This window comes from Canis lupus, chromosome 6 (genome assembly GCF_048164855.1).
Source record: "Canis lupus baileyi chromosome 6, mCanLup2.hap1, whole genome shotgun sequence".
NCBI classification, from domain to species: domain Eukaryota; kingdom Metazoa; phylum Chordata; class Mammalia; order Carnivora; family Canidae; genus Canis; species Canis lupus.
In genome coordinates, this window is record NC_132843.1 from 39,000,909 (window position 1) to 39,017,176 (window position 16,268).

The 16,268-nt window shown below is 64.6% G+C and overlaps 1 protein-coding gene across 4 annotated transcripts; it reads left to right on the forward strand.

The window, feature by feature from the left end:
• The first annotated feature begins 989 nt into the window (after window positions 1-989).
• ZBTB7B (zinc finger and BTB domain containing 7B) lies at window positions 990-16,260 on the forward strand. Of its 4 annotated transcripts, none has more exons than XM_072829762.1 (4): window positions 990-1,072; window positions 1,229-1,328; window positions 12,526-13,694; window positions 14,101-16,260. In XM_072829762.1, the coding sequence occupies exons 1-4, from the start codon at window positions 1,029-1,031 to the stop codon at window positions 14,564-14,566; spliced, it is 1,779 nt and encodes a 592-aa protein (XP_072685863.1). In that variant the 5' UTR covers window positions 990-1,028; the 3' UTR covers window positions 14,567-16,260. The 4 variants fall into 4 exon arrangements, with proteins under 4 accessions (XP_072685863.1, XP_072685864.1, XP_072685866.1 ...); XM_072829763.1 differs by having other exon boundaries at window positions 1,023-1,055; XM_072829765.1 differs by lacking the exons at window positions 990-1,072; window positions 1,229-1,328 and adding an exon at window positions 2,210-2,336.
• Window positions 16,261-16,268: the final 8 nt, after the last annotated feature.

Here is a 16,268-nt window from a genome sequence, read left to right on the forward strand (position 1 = left end):
TAGGGAGCAGGCGGAATGGAGGCGGGGAGCAACCGCGCGAGCGCGCCTCCCCCTCCCCCTTTGCGGGCCCAGCCCCTCCCCTCCGACAATGCCAAGGCCGCAGCGGGCACCGGCTGGGGCGCAGAGGCTGCTGGCCCAGGGCGCCACTCCCTCCCCGCGGGGCGCCGTCACGCGTGGGGAGGGATGCACAGTGCCCGCAGCCCCCACTCCCCCGCGCCCTCGGAGTCGGGGAGGGGCGTAGGAGCCGGAGCCAAGGCCTGGCGGCTCCCCTCCCCCTACCTCCCGGGGCACTGACCTGATTATAGCCCCTCCCGGGACCCCCCCTTCCTCAATCCCTTAAGTCCCGCCTCACCCCCACCCGGCCTATCTTTAACCTCTCAGACCCTTCCCTCCCGACTGGGTGACTGCACAAAAGCCCCTCGTGGAGACCGAGAGCCCACGATGGGGGCGCTGGGTTCCCGGGCCACTGCGGACACTGCCCCTCCCCCTTTCCCTCCTCCAGGTTTCAGGCCAGCCCCTCGGCTCCGCCCCCTCCCTGGCGGAACGCAGGGCGGGACCCACTTGAGACGGGCGGGTGCGCAGCCCAATGGGCGGGCAGGGCGGCGGAGCGCAGGGGGCGGGGCGGGGCCGCCGCGGAGGGCTGGATGGGGGTCGGGGGTGGAGCCCGAGTTAAGGTGGACTGCTAGAGATAGGGGCTAGAGGAGAAAGAGGGAGAGGGAGGGGGAGAGGGACCGCGGCAGGTGGAGGGAGAAAGAGAGCGCAGGAGAGAAGGAGGGAAAAGGAGGAGGGTGGCCAAGGCTGGGAGAGCAGAGTAGAAGCTCAGTGGAAGGGAGCGCCAGGGGAGGGAGGGACCCATCTGCGCCCCGCAGGGACTGGCTGGACCGAGGGGTTGAAGTTTATATCCTTATTGGGCGGAGGGAGGGGGACCTGGGGGGCGGGTGAAAAACCAGGAAGTGACAGAGGGTGTTGCTAAGGGTTGGGGGGGGGAGTTTGGGGGGTGGCAGGGGGCGGGGGGAGGGAGGGGAGGGATGGGGGGAAAGCCAGCGGGAGGACAGGTGAGACAGCAGGACAGGTGAGGCGGGCCCTAAGGGGGGGGCGGTGGGAGCCAGGTGAATGTACGGCTCTCGGCGGCCGAGGGGGGGGCGGGCGGCAGGAGGAGGCCGAGGGCTGCGGAGGAGGAGCCCCCCAGCAGAGAGCGGCGAGCGACTGACCGCGGCCTTCTGACTAGGACCGGAGCAGGGCCCCAAGCCCCCGGGCCGGCGGGGGACGCGCTTCTCTCCACACCCCGTGCTTCAGCGGCTCCGGCCAGCGGACCCGAAGGCGGAGAGGTGAGTGGACCCTACTTTTGTCCCCGGCTCGGGGTCCCCCGGACGCGAGACTACTGCAGTGTCCTTCGTCTGTCCTGTGAGTGGGACCCCCCACGCGCGCACACACGCATGCAGACCCGACTCCCACCACTCCTCTTCCCGGCGCCTTCCCCGCACCCCGCGTCTTTGGAGTCGATTTTAAGTGCGAGGAAAGGTGGGCGGAGGGGCCCCCAGAAACTTTCTCTGCACTTTTGGGACCAGACCGACCGGCGGCTCCGGGATGGAGAGAGGGTGAGGCGGCGCCGAGCGCTCCCCCGTCTCCTTTGGGACTTGCGGGGAGACCCCCGATCCGCCCGGGCTGAGGGAATGGAAACGCTGACGGACTCTAACTGGGACAAGGCGCCCTCCCCCGCGCCCCCTGGCGCGGTGGGCTGGACCTGGGCCAGGGGCGCGGGGGGCGGGGGGAGCGCAGGAGGCGCCGCGGCCCGGGGTGGGGGGGGAAGTTACCGGCTGGACTATTCGGTTTCCTGCGCCTCCGGAGCCGCGCTCCGTGTCCAGTAGTGGGGCTCGCCCTCGGTCCCGGTCCCTTCTCGCGGGCGCGGGTTCCGCCGCCACCCTCCCGGGGCCGGAGCAAGGGCGAGGGGCCGGGAGGACCTCTACACCACCACCCCCGCCCCCCCGCCGGCGCCCGCGCACCTGCCCCTCCAGAGTGGGGGTCGCTACTGTTTAGTCGTGGAAGCTACTGGGAGCGCCGCTGGCACAGGGCTGCCATTCAAAGGGGTGGGGGGGCTGCTTTCCATTCCCAGCCTTCGCTCTCTCCTCCCACCCCACCCCAAGTAAGAGAGCGACGTGTCCCGGCCAGAGCGGGGCGGGGGGGGGGGCAGGAGTGGGGGGGCGGCGTGGGCAGCGGGTTGTGCCCGGACACGTGCCTGCCCAGGCGCCCCGGCCCTGCTGCTGTTTGGAGAGAGGGCGGGTCCCCTGCCCCCCGCCCCGCACAACCCCCACGTATCAAAGGGCGGCTGAGACGTGGTGAGACCTCGGGGCGCCCTGGGGGGGGCGGGGAGCCTGGGTCCGGAGCAGGGGAGGGGCAGAGGCGCGGGTGCTAGCTGACCCACAGGAAACGAGCGCTGCTGACCTAGTTTGGGACACCGGAAGTGGGTGCCGAGGAGAGGGGGAGACCAGCAGGCTGTCCTGGCTTCCGGGCCAGGTGGAGGGCGTTCTTGAACTGACCCCCGCCCCAACGCCTTGCAGACCCCTAGTTGCAGCTGAGAATGGGAGTGAGTCAGCGTAGCGACTCCCCCTTCCCCCAACTTATCCCTGGAGGAGGGAGGCAGCTCCTGGGTGGGGGGGGGGGAGCCAGACCCAGCAGTGAGGGGTTAAACCAGGATGGGGACTCACTGTTCCCTGAGGGTGTCTGTGCTGTGGAGGGTGAGGCCTGGAGGATTATGGGGTTGCCTCCTGCTCCCCCGCCACACACCAACTGGTTTGGTCACCCCTGTACCTGCCTGGCACTGCTAGCAGAGCTGGCATGGGGTGGGCATTGGGTTGTGGGGGAGAGTGGGCGCCTGGAGGGCCATGCAAGGCCCAGGAGGGCCAAATTTGTGACTGCGCCTGGGCAGCACTCATTGCGCCTTGCCTGTGGTGACTGGGGAGAAGGGCAGGGGGCTCCCCCCGGAGTAGCTGATGAAACAAGAAGAAATCTCTGTCACTGCGTCCTGGCCCCGGCCCCCGGGACCCCAGCTCCCCCAGCGTGCTTCTGTTTAATGGTTGCTGCAGGCACGATGCAGCCTGCTGGCACCCCCAGGCACTATCCCCTCCCTTGGGTACCACACCCCCTAGCCTTAGCACAGGGGTCAGAAAGGGGTCACTGTCCTCCAGAGGGGCTCTGGGGAGGGAGGAAGGCAGTGCCCACCAGGCTCAGGTGTCAGGCCAGAGGTCTGCTCTCCCAGGGCACTCTCATCACCACACAGCTCTGGCTGATATGGACCCTAGTGCTGGGAGACAGGTGTTGACCTCTTCCCCCTTCCCCGTGGTGCCCCCTGGCACCCAGGGCCCCCAGCTCCTCCTTGGCCTCATGCCCGACCCCGGGAGGGCGCGGCGGGCAGCGGGGGCTGGGCTAACAATGCACCATCGGGCCCTTTGTGTGCTTGCACTTGGCACCCTGGGGGAGGGTGGGGGAGGGGGCCAGCGGGCATGGGGGGTGGAGCGCCTCTGGGGTGGGGACAGTGAAGGCTGGCTGGGGGAGAGCAGCAGAGAATGAAAGCAGGTGGGGAGGAAAGGGAAGTAGGTCAGATAGGGTGCTGGCCCCCCATTCCCAGCCAAGGCTGAGAGAACGAGCCCCTGATCCTATGGCCTCCCAGATGGCACTGTGCTGCCTGGGGCACTGCCTATGACTGGTCATCTGGGGTCAGAAGTCACTGCCCAGGGGACCACTCAAATGCAGTAAGTCTGGCTTGGTACTGCCCCCTTCTTGGTGGCCGAGAGACCCAGTTCTAGTCCAAGGCCAAGGCCCTAAGATGGGCAGTCAATGGGCTCCGGACAGAGCACTGCCCTCTGACAGGAGCCTCTGATTCTGCTTCGGGGCTTCCTGCCTCTGGCCTACTTGGTTCCGTGACCTTCTGAGAGTTGAGACTCTCCTGCCACCAAGCCTTGGGGCCTATGGCTGTTTTGGCCCAGGGCTGAAGAGGAGAATGGGGGTAGGAAGGTGGGGACAGGAGACGGATAGGACCCTGGCATGGGGTGTGCCCTCTCGAGCCTCTTCCCCCCTCCTTCTGCTGAGTAAACTCGTGAGTAAACTTGACGTTTTGCCCGGACAGTTTGAAGTTGCCTTGCTGCCCCCCCACCCCCAGTCCTGCCAACGCACAGGCGGCCAAGCGCCAAGGCGGGCCTGGGGGGCTGGGGGGAAGGGGTTAGAGCGACTGTCGTCCACTATCAAGGGCTTTGGAGGGGCGAGGAAGACCCCCACCCCCTCCAAGCACACCCAGTCATACTCAGGTCTTGGCAGGAGTCTCAGTTGGGGCCTGTAAGCATCTGTCTCAGAGCCTTGGGAAGCCTAGGGAAAGTTGCCTCAAAACACAGCCTCTGCCCACTTCTGACCTCCACACACCCCACCCCACCCCCCTCCAAGGAAAGGCACTCAGTGCTGTCTGGGCTGCCGAGTTGCCGCCTCTAATGTTCACAGGCTGCCTGGCCAAGGGAGAGCTACCTTTAACACATTCCACAAGGAGACCAAAGAGGGCTGCCCTCTTCACTGCACCCCTGCCCCTCTGTAGGGCTGGGCGGGAGGCTGGTGGCTGTGGCAATGTCACCCTGTCTTCGCTGAGGCCTCCAGATGCCATGGCCTTGGCCCTGAAGGTAGCACCCTCCTCTGTGGGCATAATTCCTTGACCTCACACCTGGGCCTAACCCCTGCCTACCTCCCTCCAGCACGTGGCCCACTAGGCCTGGCCTGACCTCTCCCTACCACCTCTTCCTCTGCCTGCTAGCGTCCCAGAACCAAGCCAGCAAGTACCTGTGCCAGATCCAGGGGCCGAAGGGGCCCCGGGACCCCAACAAACGCACTGATCTGCCACCAGTTGGCATCCCTAATTCCTCTTATGCCTTCCCAGTCCCTGCCAGGCTTCAGAGTACGGCTCTACCAGGCCTTTGCTTTCGACCTCATGTCTCTGGCTTCAGTTTCCTTCCTGTTTCCACCCCCCTACACCCCTCCCCACCCATATGCCCCTTTCAACAGACATCCTCTCCTCCTTCCTTCCTCCTTTCCTCCCCTTTGCCTGGGAGAAGGGGTCCTCTCCCCTTCCACCGCGGACCTCTTAGCTTTTTACCTCTTCTAAACGCAGTCGCCTTGGAGATTTCTGAACAAACTACTGCTCTGCCCTCCCCACCCCATCAGCAGGGCTCTAGGGAGAACACAGGACTTCTCTTGGGAACTACAACTCCCAGGGTACATGCAGAACAATTGTGGTGCATACTGGGAGTTGTAGTCCTCCTTGCTCTCTCAATAGGGTTAAGTCTGGAAACATTGCTGGATGGGATTGGATGAATTGGGACATGGGTACCTTCTGCATCTCACCCCAGCCCCCACCTTGTTCTCACCATCCTATGTCCACACGACACCAGGTACTCATGCCCACCCACCTCCTTCTCCTCTGCTAGGACATGCTACCATTCTTACCTTAGAGCCCCACCCAAGAGATGCCCCCACCCTACCCTGCTGCCCCTGGCAGGAGTAAAATGGTGGGGCCCCATGAACCCCTTCCCTGCCCTCTAGGCTGGTTCCCTGCCTTTATGGCGATCAAAGGGCAGAGAGCAGCCCCACCCCAGGCCCTCACAGGCTGCAGGCACCAGGGCTTTCAGGAATCATGGGGACTTTGGTGCCCAAGCAAATGCTGAGGCAGAGGGAATGCTAGGAGGCTGGCACCCACCTTGGGGAATGGAGCTTTCAGTAAGTGATTGCTGGGCTGGCCATCGTCTTCTGGGCTCTCTGTATAGGCCCTGACTTGTGTGCAGCCTCCTGAGGAGATGGCTCAGAACAGTGTCTTGGGCCTTCTCTGTAGGACCTGGGGGACTGGACCCGCCTGACTGGCACCATGACACAGGGGTAACCCTCCCCCACCCCAGGCCGACAGTTGGCATGGGGCGCTGGGAGCAGGAGGGTAGGAGGGAGAGGAGGGCAGGACTGCCAGCATCCTGGTGGGTAGGTGCCAACCGGGCCGGGAGCTGGTGAGGGGCAGCAGGCCAGCGGCGTAGAGCCAGCAGCTGTTGGGGGGAAAGGGGAGGAGATGTTTTAGGGGGCATTTCAGTGGTCCTCCTCAACCCAGGAGGACTTGGACTGGCCTCGTGTCTAGGGCACATTGGGCACCTCTCATTCCAGGAATAAGAGACCCTAGGAGGTGTTTCAGTGGAACTTCATGGCCCACCCATCTCTGGGCTCAGAGCCCTCCTGAGTTGCCCCTCAGGCCCAGGCGGGTCCCACCCAACCGGCCAGGGTGGCAGCAGCTTGCGCAAGGGGTGGGGCCAGGCTTCCCAGCAAATGCCCCCTCCTGGCTCCTTCCTCTTTCCGTGCCCACAGCTCCCCCCCATCTGTCCACCCCCCTCGGGCCAGCTCCATCCCCTTGATCCCCCTGGCCATTGGGGGCTGGCACAAGGGCTGCCCCCTGGCCTGGTTGGCAGGGGCTGGCGCCCGGGCAAGGAACTGTGGTATGTGAGTGGGTTTGGGGTGAGGCATGGGGAGGGCGGGGTGCTGCCTTGCCCAGCCCCTGAGGGCCCCAGCCCAGTACAGGGTGGGGAGGATTTGGTCAGCTCCCAGGGGTCTCGGGGGCCCACAGGAGCCTGAAGGGCCTCCCTGTGGCCCCCTGTAGTGCCGTGTGCTCCTGGGGGCCGGGGCCTGGGCACCTGTCACCCCTGGCACTGACTGTCCAAGGGCTCCCCTCCTCCCTCTTCTGGCCATGGCCACCTCCTGTCCCCTCCCCTCCCTTCTTCCTTCTCCTGGTCCCACCTCCAGCAGCCTCTCCCGTAGCTCCTCCTCACCTCTGTCCTCCTGGACTGTCCCAGCTCCTACCTTGCCTACGCTCACCTTTTTCCCCTTTCAGGACTGAGTGAGGACGAGCGGGGGTGGGTACAGCTAGGGCTTCGGGCACCACAGGCAAAACTTTAGGCCCTCTCCCACGCTGCCAGCCCTCTGGTAACCCCTCCCTCCCAGCTTGGGGGAGGGGGACAGCACCCAGAGGGTTAAGGCTGAAGGGGGGAGGGGCTGGGCCAGGTCGTGGGCGGCCCCTTTGAAGGAGGGAGCTGGAGCGGGGAACAGCCACCCCACCTCCCCCCCCCCAGCCCGCCCTCCCCCACCCTCCCAACCTGCTCCCCCCAGGGGCCAAGAGGAGTTGCCGGCAAGGCCCCTCCGCGTTCAGGTGAGTAGGCCCTGCTCTGCCTTGGGAGAACAGGCCTCAGGGGAGGCTTGGAGGCCTAGCATTGGCCAAGGGTCAGAGAGGGACTGCAAAACAAGCCGGGAAGAGGGTGTCCAAGCTTCCCCCCGGGGAAGGTTTAGGGAGCTGAGGGTCCGGAGAGCTGGAGTGTGTGGAAGCTTCAGGACTCAGGGGACCCAGAGGGCAGGGGAGCAGAAGGAGCTGACAGGAGCTGAGGGATTGCTGGGCCAGGACAGGAGGCTGGACAGGCTGGCAGGGAGCCGGGCTCTGGGGATCGGGCTGGGGTGTCCTCTGGGGCTGGGGGGCTCAGGTTTCTGTCCGCGGCTTGGCGGGTGTGGGGTTACCAGCCAGCTCGGTTACCCAGCCTGAGAGGCTAGGCTGGGGGGAGGGGGTGGGCACCGGGCAGACCCTGGCACCTTGTGCCGGCTCTTCTGGCCTACGGGAAGCCGGCACTGCCCAGGCAGATCCCGCTGGGAGCCCTAATGTCCAGGGTCTGTCCAGGTGCGTTGTCGCCTGGCCCAGGGTGGGTGCCCTCTGGGGAAAGCCCAGCAGCTCCAGGGCTGGAAATTCTGACAGGCAGAGAGGCCTGGGTTGTCCCCCCACCCCACCCCACATCCGCTCTCTCCGCACTGCCCCCACCCCCGCCACCCATCCTCCCCAGCTGGCCCCCAAATTTTGATCCTGTGCTTCTTCCAGAAGGGTGGCCTGGGTGTGCTGAATGTGGCCATCCCATGGCAAGACCAGGGCTTGAAAGGCAGGCCTGGCTCCTTGATCTGATTCCTTGGGCCTCTCTGCCTGCCTGCCTGCCCACCCGCCTGGGGAGAAGGGAAGGGATGCTCGGAGCAGGGTGGAATGGAGAAAGCGGGAGAGGCTGGAGTCTAGACCTGAAGAAAAAGAAAGGAGAGGGCGAGGTGGCTCCTGGGGGCCATGAGCCACAGACTCCTAGAGCGGAGGCCAGAGGCTGGAGGCTGGCCGAGGCTGAAGGAAGGGAAGCATATGATGTCTGGCGGAGAGGGGACAGGGATAGGAGGTCAAGGAATGGGGGGACTGTGGGCAAGAGTCCCCAAGGGGTAAGGCTGGGGAAGGAAAGTGGCCCATGCCCTCCTCTACTACCTCCCCCCACCCCAGTGTGGCCCACTGGCCACTTGAGGGCGGGTGTCAGGGAGAGGAAACATGCAGGGGCACTGAGATCTCCTTCATCTTGGGGAGCACTGGAGAGCACTGAGGAGCACCAGGAATTGGGGATTTTCAGGGAGGAGAGGCTTAACCCCCACAGCACCGGGAAGCAGCCAACTCCCCTGGCCTCCTTCCCCCTTCGTGGCTTGCGGTCTCCCTTCCCCGCCTGGCCCCCAGGAAGTGTGAGTGCTGGGGGTGGTGAGGTTAGGAGGGGGAAGCGGTGTGTGGGGGATGGGTAGGCCACGCACTGGCCCAGAGGGGCTGGGGTGCCGGGAGGGGCTGGGGTGCAGATAGAGGGTGTGTCCAGGCCCTACATCTTTGGCCAGGGGGCTTCGCCTTCCATGCCCGCCTTCCATGCCCACCCATGTAGTCCTCCAGGGGACTCCGTCAGCCCCTCGTCCGACCTTCCCAACTGGGTAGTCCAGATGGCCCCAGCCCCTGGGCTCCAGGGGCCCTGGGAAGGGTAGGAGAAGCTGAGGAGCTAGGATTCCTGGGTCCCTGAGGACTTTGGACCGGCTGCCCTACTTCCCCACCCCCTGGTCCAGCCACAGGCCAAAACCCTGGCTGCGTGCAAACTTAGCTCCAAAAAAACAGGAAGAGAACCTGAGGCTGGAGTTGGGGTGGGGGTGGGGGGCAGAAAGGAGAAAGAAGTAAGAGGGAGGGGTAGCTAGCCAAGGTGGGGGGTGGGCACCAGGCCATGCCCCGGGCCTCCATCACCCTGGAGGAGGATGTCACAGCCAGACCTCACCCTCCCTCCAGAGAGCTGCTGCACCTGGAGAAGGAGAAGCCCTTGGTGGATTGGGGGGGGGGTCTGTGTGCCTGCATCTCAGCCCCATATCTATTTTCTCTGCCGCTAATCCTGGTTCCGCCCGCTGCCCCCCACACTAAGCCTCACTCCCCTAATCCCCAGGGTGTGGGGAAGGGGGGCCAGCCTCACTCATCTGCCCCTTGGGGGCTGTGTCCCTGCTCTCCAGCTGCTTGAAGCCTCTGCACCTGGGGTGCTGGTGCCCCCAGCCCTCACTGGACACTGCCTGAGGTCAGCCCCTGGAAAGAGCTCCAGACCCTTCCTTTCCAAGTCAGGCCCAGTGCGCTTCACAGTGCTGGACACACCCTGGCAGGTGCCCTAGGGCACTGAGGTACACCATAGGAGTTCCCACCTTGGCCCCCCTCCTACCTTTCTCACCCCTAAGTCTTCCCCCCACCAAAGATGGGGCAGGCTTGACTCAGGGCCCAGTTTCAAGAGAGCTGCCCACCTGCTTGGCCGGTCTAGCAGGCCTGACAGTGAGGGGAGCCTGGGGGGGTGGCAGGAAAGGGGGAGCGATGGGGCGGGGCCCCCAGTTCTTCCCCCTACCAGGCAAACAGACCAAACAGACCTTGCCTGGTTCCCTGGCACAAGCTGCCCCCCCAACCACCACACACACCCATGCCCACAAGGCCTTAGCAAGAGGGGGCATGCCAGGCTGGGTGGGGATGGGCCGCCCTCATGGGGCGTCAGGGAGCTGGGCACTCTGGGATGCAGATGTGGGAAGGGTGCCCAAAGTGGGGTGGGCATCCTGGCACTGGTGCCCCACCCCACCCCCAGATGATGGGACCAGGAGGAGTGCCCCCTTGGCCTGGTTGGCACCAGCATCATTTCCAGACAGCACCTAAGTTGGCATGGGCGCCGGAGCCCTGGGTAAGAGTTGGGGGAGTTTCCCAGAAGCTAGAGAACCTCACAAACACCTCTCCTTCCTACGTGTGTCCTGTGCTTCTCCCCTCCTTCCTTGCTACCTCGTGGCCATGGGCACTGGAGTTGGGCCTAAGGGGTTAAACACCCACCCTTGCCCAAGCCCTGTGTGAGTTGCGTGGTGAACCAGCCTGAGCCTGTGACCTGACAGCCAGGTCAGCCAATCAGCACCCTGCCACACCAAGTTGCCGCGGAGACCAGCCCTGGGGTGGGAGAAAGGAGGCGGGCTTAGCAGCAGGAATGGGTGGGGAGGGAAGGAGGGAGAGGGATGGGGCAAGCCACGTGCCTGCGGGTGCCCAGCTCCAGGCCAATGGACAGTGAGGACGGCCCCACCCATCCCCTTAGGGAGGGCCAGGACCTGCCTTGGCCCAGGAGGGTGCCCACTGCTGCTGCCCACCCGGTTTTTGTTTGCTCCCAAGACCTGGGCCTTTGGCCACTTGTTCTGTTTGTAAAGTGCGGGCAGGAGAGCCAAAGGGAACTGGGATCATTCCTGGGAGAGAAGCGATATGGGGACTGCAGGTGGGAGCAAGCGGTGGTGCTGGGAGCACCTGGGGGCACCTGTCAGGAAAAGGGAGACATGTGGGTGCTGCTCCCTAGTCCCCTCCCCCCACACACCCAGCAGGAGCCCCCATGTCCCACTGAAGGTGACTGGCTTGGAGGCAGGCAGAGACAATGCCATTCTTGTACTTCAAAGACGAAAGCTGTGGCCCTTGACTCCTCCAGCTCCCTGAAAAAAACCTTTTCCCCTCAGGGCTGAGCAGTTTTGGGGAGTGTCAAAGACACTGACCAGGGTCAGTGGGACTCTCCCTAAGGACCCATGTAGATCAGCCTTTAATATTACAGAGGAGGAAGGTGGCCTCCTGGGGTAAGGAAGTGACTTATCCAAGGTCGCTTAGCCAGTAGTAAGCTGACTCTGGGGTGATTTGAGGGAGGGAGACCCAGCTGTCCCAAAGCAGGTTCCCAGTAGAGGCCATCTGCGCTGCTGTGGAATCTGCCCCTGGGCGAGGCCTTGTCTCTCCCTCCCAAGGCCAGAATGTTTATTGGGCCCCTACTGCATGTCAGCCCTTGTGCCCCACATGCTCTCATTCACCGTCACCACAGCCGTGGGATTATCCCGTGCTGTAGACCAGGTGCTGTAGACCGGGAACGAGGCTCAGAGATGAGATGGTATGTTTGAAGTCACAGGGAGTGCGGGCTCAAAGTTGAGCCTGGCTGGCTCCAGAGCCCAGCTCTTGCCCACCCTGCTCTGTCTCCACTGGCTCCAGACCCACCCACACAATGTTAGGGCTGAGGGGCTAAGCTCTTGGGACTTCCACTTCCATCCAACGCCTTGTACAGCTGAGGAGACCCTTGCACAGACAGAAGGGACTGGCTCAAGGTCATTCAGCAAGATAGCAGCAGACCTGGGACTCAAGCAGACCTCCTCACTCTACCAGCCTAGGGGGTGCTGTTTGGAGGGGCCAGTGAGTGCAAGGGGGGGTGCTCTCCCCACTAGCCAAGAATGGGGAGGGAGAGCTGGTGGTGGTAACTGTAGTGGGGAGGGCTGGAACTGGAGCTGGGCCTATTGGCAGTGGGGGATGGGGCGGGGATGATGCTTATCTGTGCGGGGCAGGAAGCACCCGAGCCAGCCAGCGACACCCCAGCAAAGGGTGGCTGCTCCTTGGCCCCCTGGGGGAGGGGAGGATGTGGGGGGGAGAGATGCTGGGAGCTGTGTTTCCCTTTTGGCCTGGGGGGGGGTGGAATCTAAAAGGGGAGATGAACTTTTAGTAGGTGGGGGAGGGGAGAAGGAGGAGGGTGAAGGTGAAGCGCTGGGAAGCTGCCTGGTGAGTCTGCATAGCCTCTTACAGAGCACCAGACCCTACAGTGAAAGTACCTGACCCATGCCTGGAGCAGACCTAGGTCCAGTGTGAATCCCAGCTCGTCTCTGGCTGTGGGGAGGCTCCAGCATGGACTGTCACCCTACTCACAGACAATTGAGCCCCGAGGCCTTCAGCCACCTCAGGAAGCCTGGGTCAGGACCCTGGTACCCACCTCCCTGCCCAATGCTCCCTCCAAAGGCATGGGGAGTGGGTCTCTAGCAAAGGCTCAACTCCCTGGGGGCCTTCCCAGCGCAGAGGCAGGCAGGACCACAGTGGGAAACAGCCTCTGGGCCCGGGACCCAGAGACCAGGGTCTGGGGTCTAGGTTTGAGCACTGTTCAGCACTTAACTTTCCTCTGTCTGCACCTCTGTCTGTGGAATGGATGTTAACCAGTCTCTCGGAGGGTTGTGGAAGGTAACCTGGCTGCAAAGCACGTAGAAGACTGTCAGTAAGCGTAGAAGACTGTCAGTAAGCGTTGGCCAACACCAGGGCTCCTTCCTGGGAGCTCTTAATCTCTTCCCCCCTCCACCCTGCAGGAAAAGATGGGGAGCCCCGAGGACGACCTAATCGGGATCCCGTTCCCAGACCACAGCAGTGAGCTCCTGAGCTGCCTCAATGAACAGCGCCAGCTGGGCCACCTCTGCGACCTCACCATCCGGACGCAGGGCCTTGAATACCGCACCCACCGTGCTGTGCTGGCCGCCTGCAGCCACTACTTCAAGAAGCTCTTCACTGAGGGCGGTGGCGGAGCCCTCATGGGGGCTGGGGGCGGCGGTACAGCCGCTGGGGGAGCAGGCACTGGCGTGTGCGAGCTGGACTTTGTGGGGCCGGAGGCGCTGGGTGCCCTGCTCGAGTTTGCCTACACGGCCACGCTGACCACCAGCAGCGCCAACATGCCCGCGGTGCTGCAGGCCGCACGGCTGCTGGAGATCCCGTGTGTGATCGCAGCCTGCATGGAGATCCTGCAGGGCAGTGGGCTAGAAGCTCCCAGCCCTGATGAGGACGACTGCGAGCGAGCCCGCCAGTACCTGGAGGCCTTCGCCACGGCCACAGCCTCAGCCTCTGGGGTGCCCAACGGTGAAGACAGCCCACCGCAGGTGCCCCTCCCGCCCCCGCCCCCGCCCCTGCCCCGGCCAGTGGCCCGCCGCAGCCGCAAGCCCCGGAAAGCTTTCCTGCAGACCAAGGGGGCCCGGGCAAACCACTTAGTGCCCGAAGCCCCCACCGTGCCCACCCCCCACCCCCTGACCTACGAGGAGGACGAGGTGGCCGGCAGAGTGGGCAGCAACACGGGCAGCGGGCTGGGGGAGAGCTACAGCCCCCCAGCAGGGACTGCTTCCCCCCCGGAGGGGCCCCTGACTTACGAGGCCTATGAGGGTGAGGAAGAAGAAGAGGAGCTGGTGTACCCTTCTGCCTATGGGATGGCACAGGGAGGTGGGCCCCCGCTGTCCCCCGAGGAGCTGGGCTCAGATGAGGATGCCATCGATCCTGACCTAATGGCCTACCTAAGCTCACTGCACCAGGACGCCCTGGCACCAGGCCTAGACGGCCAGGACAAGCTGGTGCGCAAACGCCGCTCCCAGATGCCCCAGGAGTGTCCAGTCTGCCACAAGATCATCCATGGGGCAGGGAAGCTGCCACGCCACATGAGGACCCACACGGGGGAGAAGCCCTTCGCCTGTGAAGTGTGCGGTGTCCGCTTCACCCGGTGAGCACCAGGGGAGAAGGGGCCAAGAGGGGACCAGGTTGGTCGGGAGGGAGAGAGGACTTATGAGACCCGAGCTGGGGAAGCAGGTGGTCTTGGAAGGCCTGGGGTGCCCAGGGGTCACCAGAGTGACCAGAGACACCAAAATTGGGAGTCTGGGAGAAAGAGGCAAGGGAGGTGGGTTTGGCGCACGAAAACTTCAGTATTGGAGGCAGAGGAGAGGGTGGCCCTGCCAACGGAGGCTGGGGAAGTCAACCAGGGCATCCTGCAGTAAGAGGTGAACAAATGGGCAGGGGTGGGGGAGCAGCAGGAGTGGGACAAGACCTGGGAACCTGGCCAGTAAAGTGAGTGGGGTGGTCCCATCCTGACTTGCTCCCTTGCCCTTCCCCCTACCCCGGCCACCGGCCAGGAATGACAAGCTGAAGATCCACATGCGGAAGCACACGGGAGAGCGCCCCTACTCGTGCCCGCACTGCCCAGCCCGCTTCCTGCACAGCTATGACCTCAAGAACCACATGCACCTGCACACGGGGGACCGGCCCTATGAGTGCCACCTGTGCCACAAGGCTTTCGCCAAGGAGGACCACCTGCAGCGCCACCTCAAGGGCCAGAACTGCCTGGAGGTGCGCACCCGGAGGCGCCGCAAGGACGATGCGCCACCCCACTACCCGCCGCCCTCTGCCACCGCCCCCTCCCCTGCTGGCCTCGACCTCTCCAATGGCCACTTGGACACCTTCCGCCTCTCTCTGGCTCGATTCTGGGAGCAGTCAGCTCCGACTGGGCCCCCTGTCTCCACCCTGGGGCACCCTGATGAGGAGGAAGAGGAGGGGGCACCCAGTACGCCTCAGGCTGAAGGGGCCATGGAGTCCTCTTAAAGAGGGCAGAGCGGCCCGGCTGGAGCAGTGAGGCGCCCATGCCAAGCAGTGGGAGCATGCGGGACACACAGAGCTGTGGTCAGGGCGCTGGGCCTCCCTGGCCTCAGAAATCCACCCCTTCCCCCCAGAGCCCTCATTCCAGTTCCAAGCTGCGAAGGTTGTGGGGTCAGGCCCCCCAGATTGGGGTGATCTCCCGAGGAGTGATACGGGATAGTACCTATTTACAGCTCTATCGTCAAGGTGGGGTCCCTGTACCCGACTGCTCCTGGGGAGTAGAAGCAATAATGTATTTCTGACTTGTGGTGTCCCTCTTCGGCTATGCGGGTTTCTAGGGGTTGGGGGGTTCGGGACCAAAGCCTCACCCCGCCCCCACGCCCCCAGGGGTTTTGGCTGTGTCGGGGGTGAAGGGCCGCCCCTCCCTTCCCTTCCGAGACCCCTCCTTCCTGGTTTCTGTTCTCTTTTCCTGGCAGTGAATTATGCAAAGGGGACCGGTGAAGGAAGGGTAGGTGGGGGAAGGCGAGGGAGAAGCTGGAAAGCCTGGGGGACTGGGCCCGCAGGAAGGAGCCCTCCTCGCCCCCCCCACCTCACCCCTCCCCACCCCCCGCCGGGCTCCGAGCGCTGAGTCACGGGGTCCTGACGGAGAGGGGGCGGGGTGGCCTGAGCGGCTCGCCCGCCCCTGGGGGCAGCGGGAGGGGCCCGCTCCGCTCGGCTCCCCGCCCTGTCCCTGCCCTCCCCTCCCGCGTCCCCGGGCAGGGAATGTCTTGTTCCCGCCGCTCCCTCCCCGGGGCCAGAGGGCAGGGCGGGCCGGGTGGCTCCTGCCCTGCTCTCCTCCCGCCCAGGTGCGAGCCGCAGCCGCCGCCGGGCCGCCCCTGACTCACGCCGCCCCCGGGCTGGCGCGGCGCGGGCTGGGGGACGGGGTGAGGGGCGGAGGGGGCGGAGGGCGGGCGGACGGGCGCCCCCTGGCGGCCACTCGGGCGAGCGGCGGGCGCCCCTCTGGGAAGCGCGGCCCAGGCCCGGCCCCCCGCCGCCCCTTGGGTCCCGGAGAGGAATCCGCCCCCCTCCCTTAGGACTGAGTACACCCCGGTTCTGTACATAGCCTCTTCTGTCGGTCTTGTTGAAATCTAGTTTCAGATTTTTAACTACCCAATTCTGCTGGGGGTGGGGGTATCTGCCCCCCTCCCTCGCTGGGTGCTGCCGCCCCCCCCTCCCCCCCGCGTGGTGGCCTGGGCTCTGCCTTGCACTATCCCCCTCCCCGGCCTGGCGGCCCCTCCCCCTCCTTAGCAGGGGCAGGCTAAGGGGCCCGGTGCTCTCCCTTCCTCCCATGCACCCTCATGCCCATTTGCACAGCTGCCCAGGTGCCCCCAATAGTGAGGGGGGCGTCACAGGGAGGGGGTAGCGGGACCAGTCCCTGTATCTATTTAAAAAGTGATGATGTAATATATTGGGGTTGGGGGAGGTCCAGAGCCCTGGGCCTCATCTTAGCATTTCAGGGGCTGGGGGAGCCTGGGGCTGGGGAGACCAGGGGCCTAGCCCCACAGAGTGAGGACAATGTGACCTCCCCCTCTCCCCTTGCGGCTTCTCCACTCAGTGCCTTAGGGGGAGAGGCGATTCCCCCCTCTCCTCTTCCCTCCTCTCCTCTGCCCCCACCTTGGGTGTAAGCGACAGGAAGAAATAATAATAATTTAAGATTCACAGTCGTGTC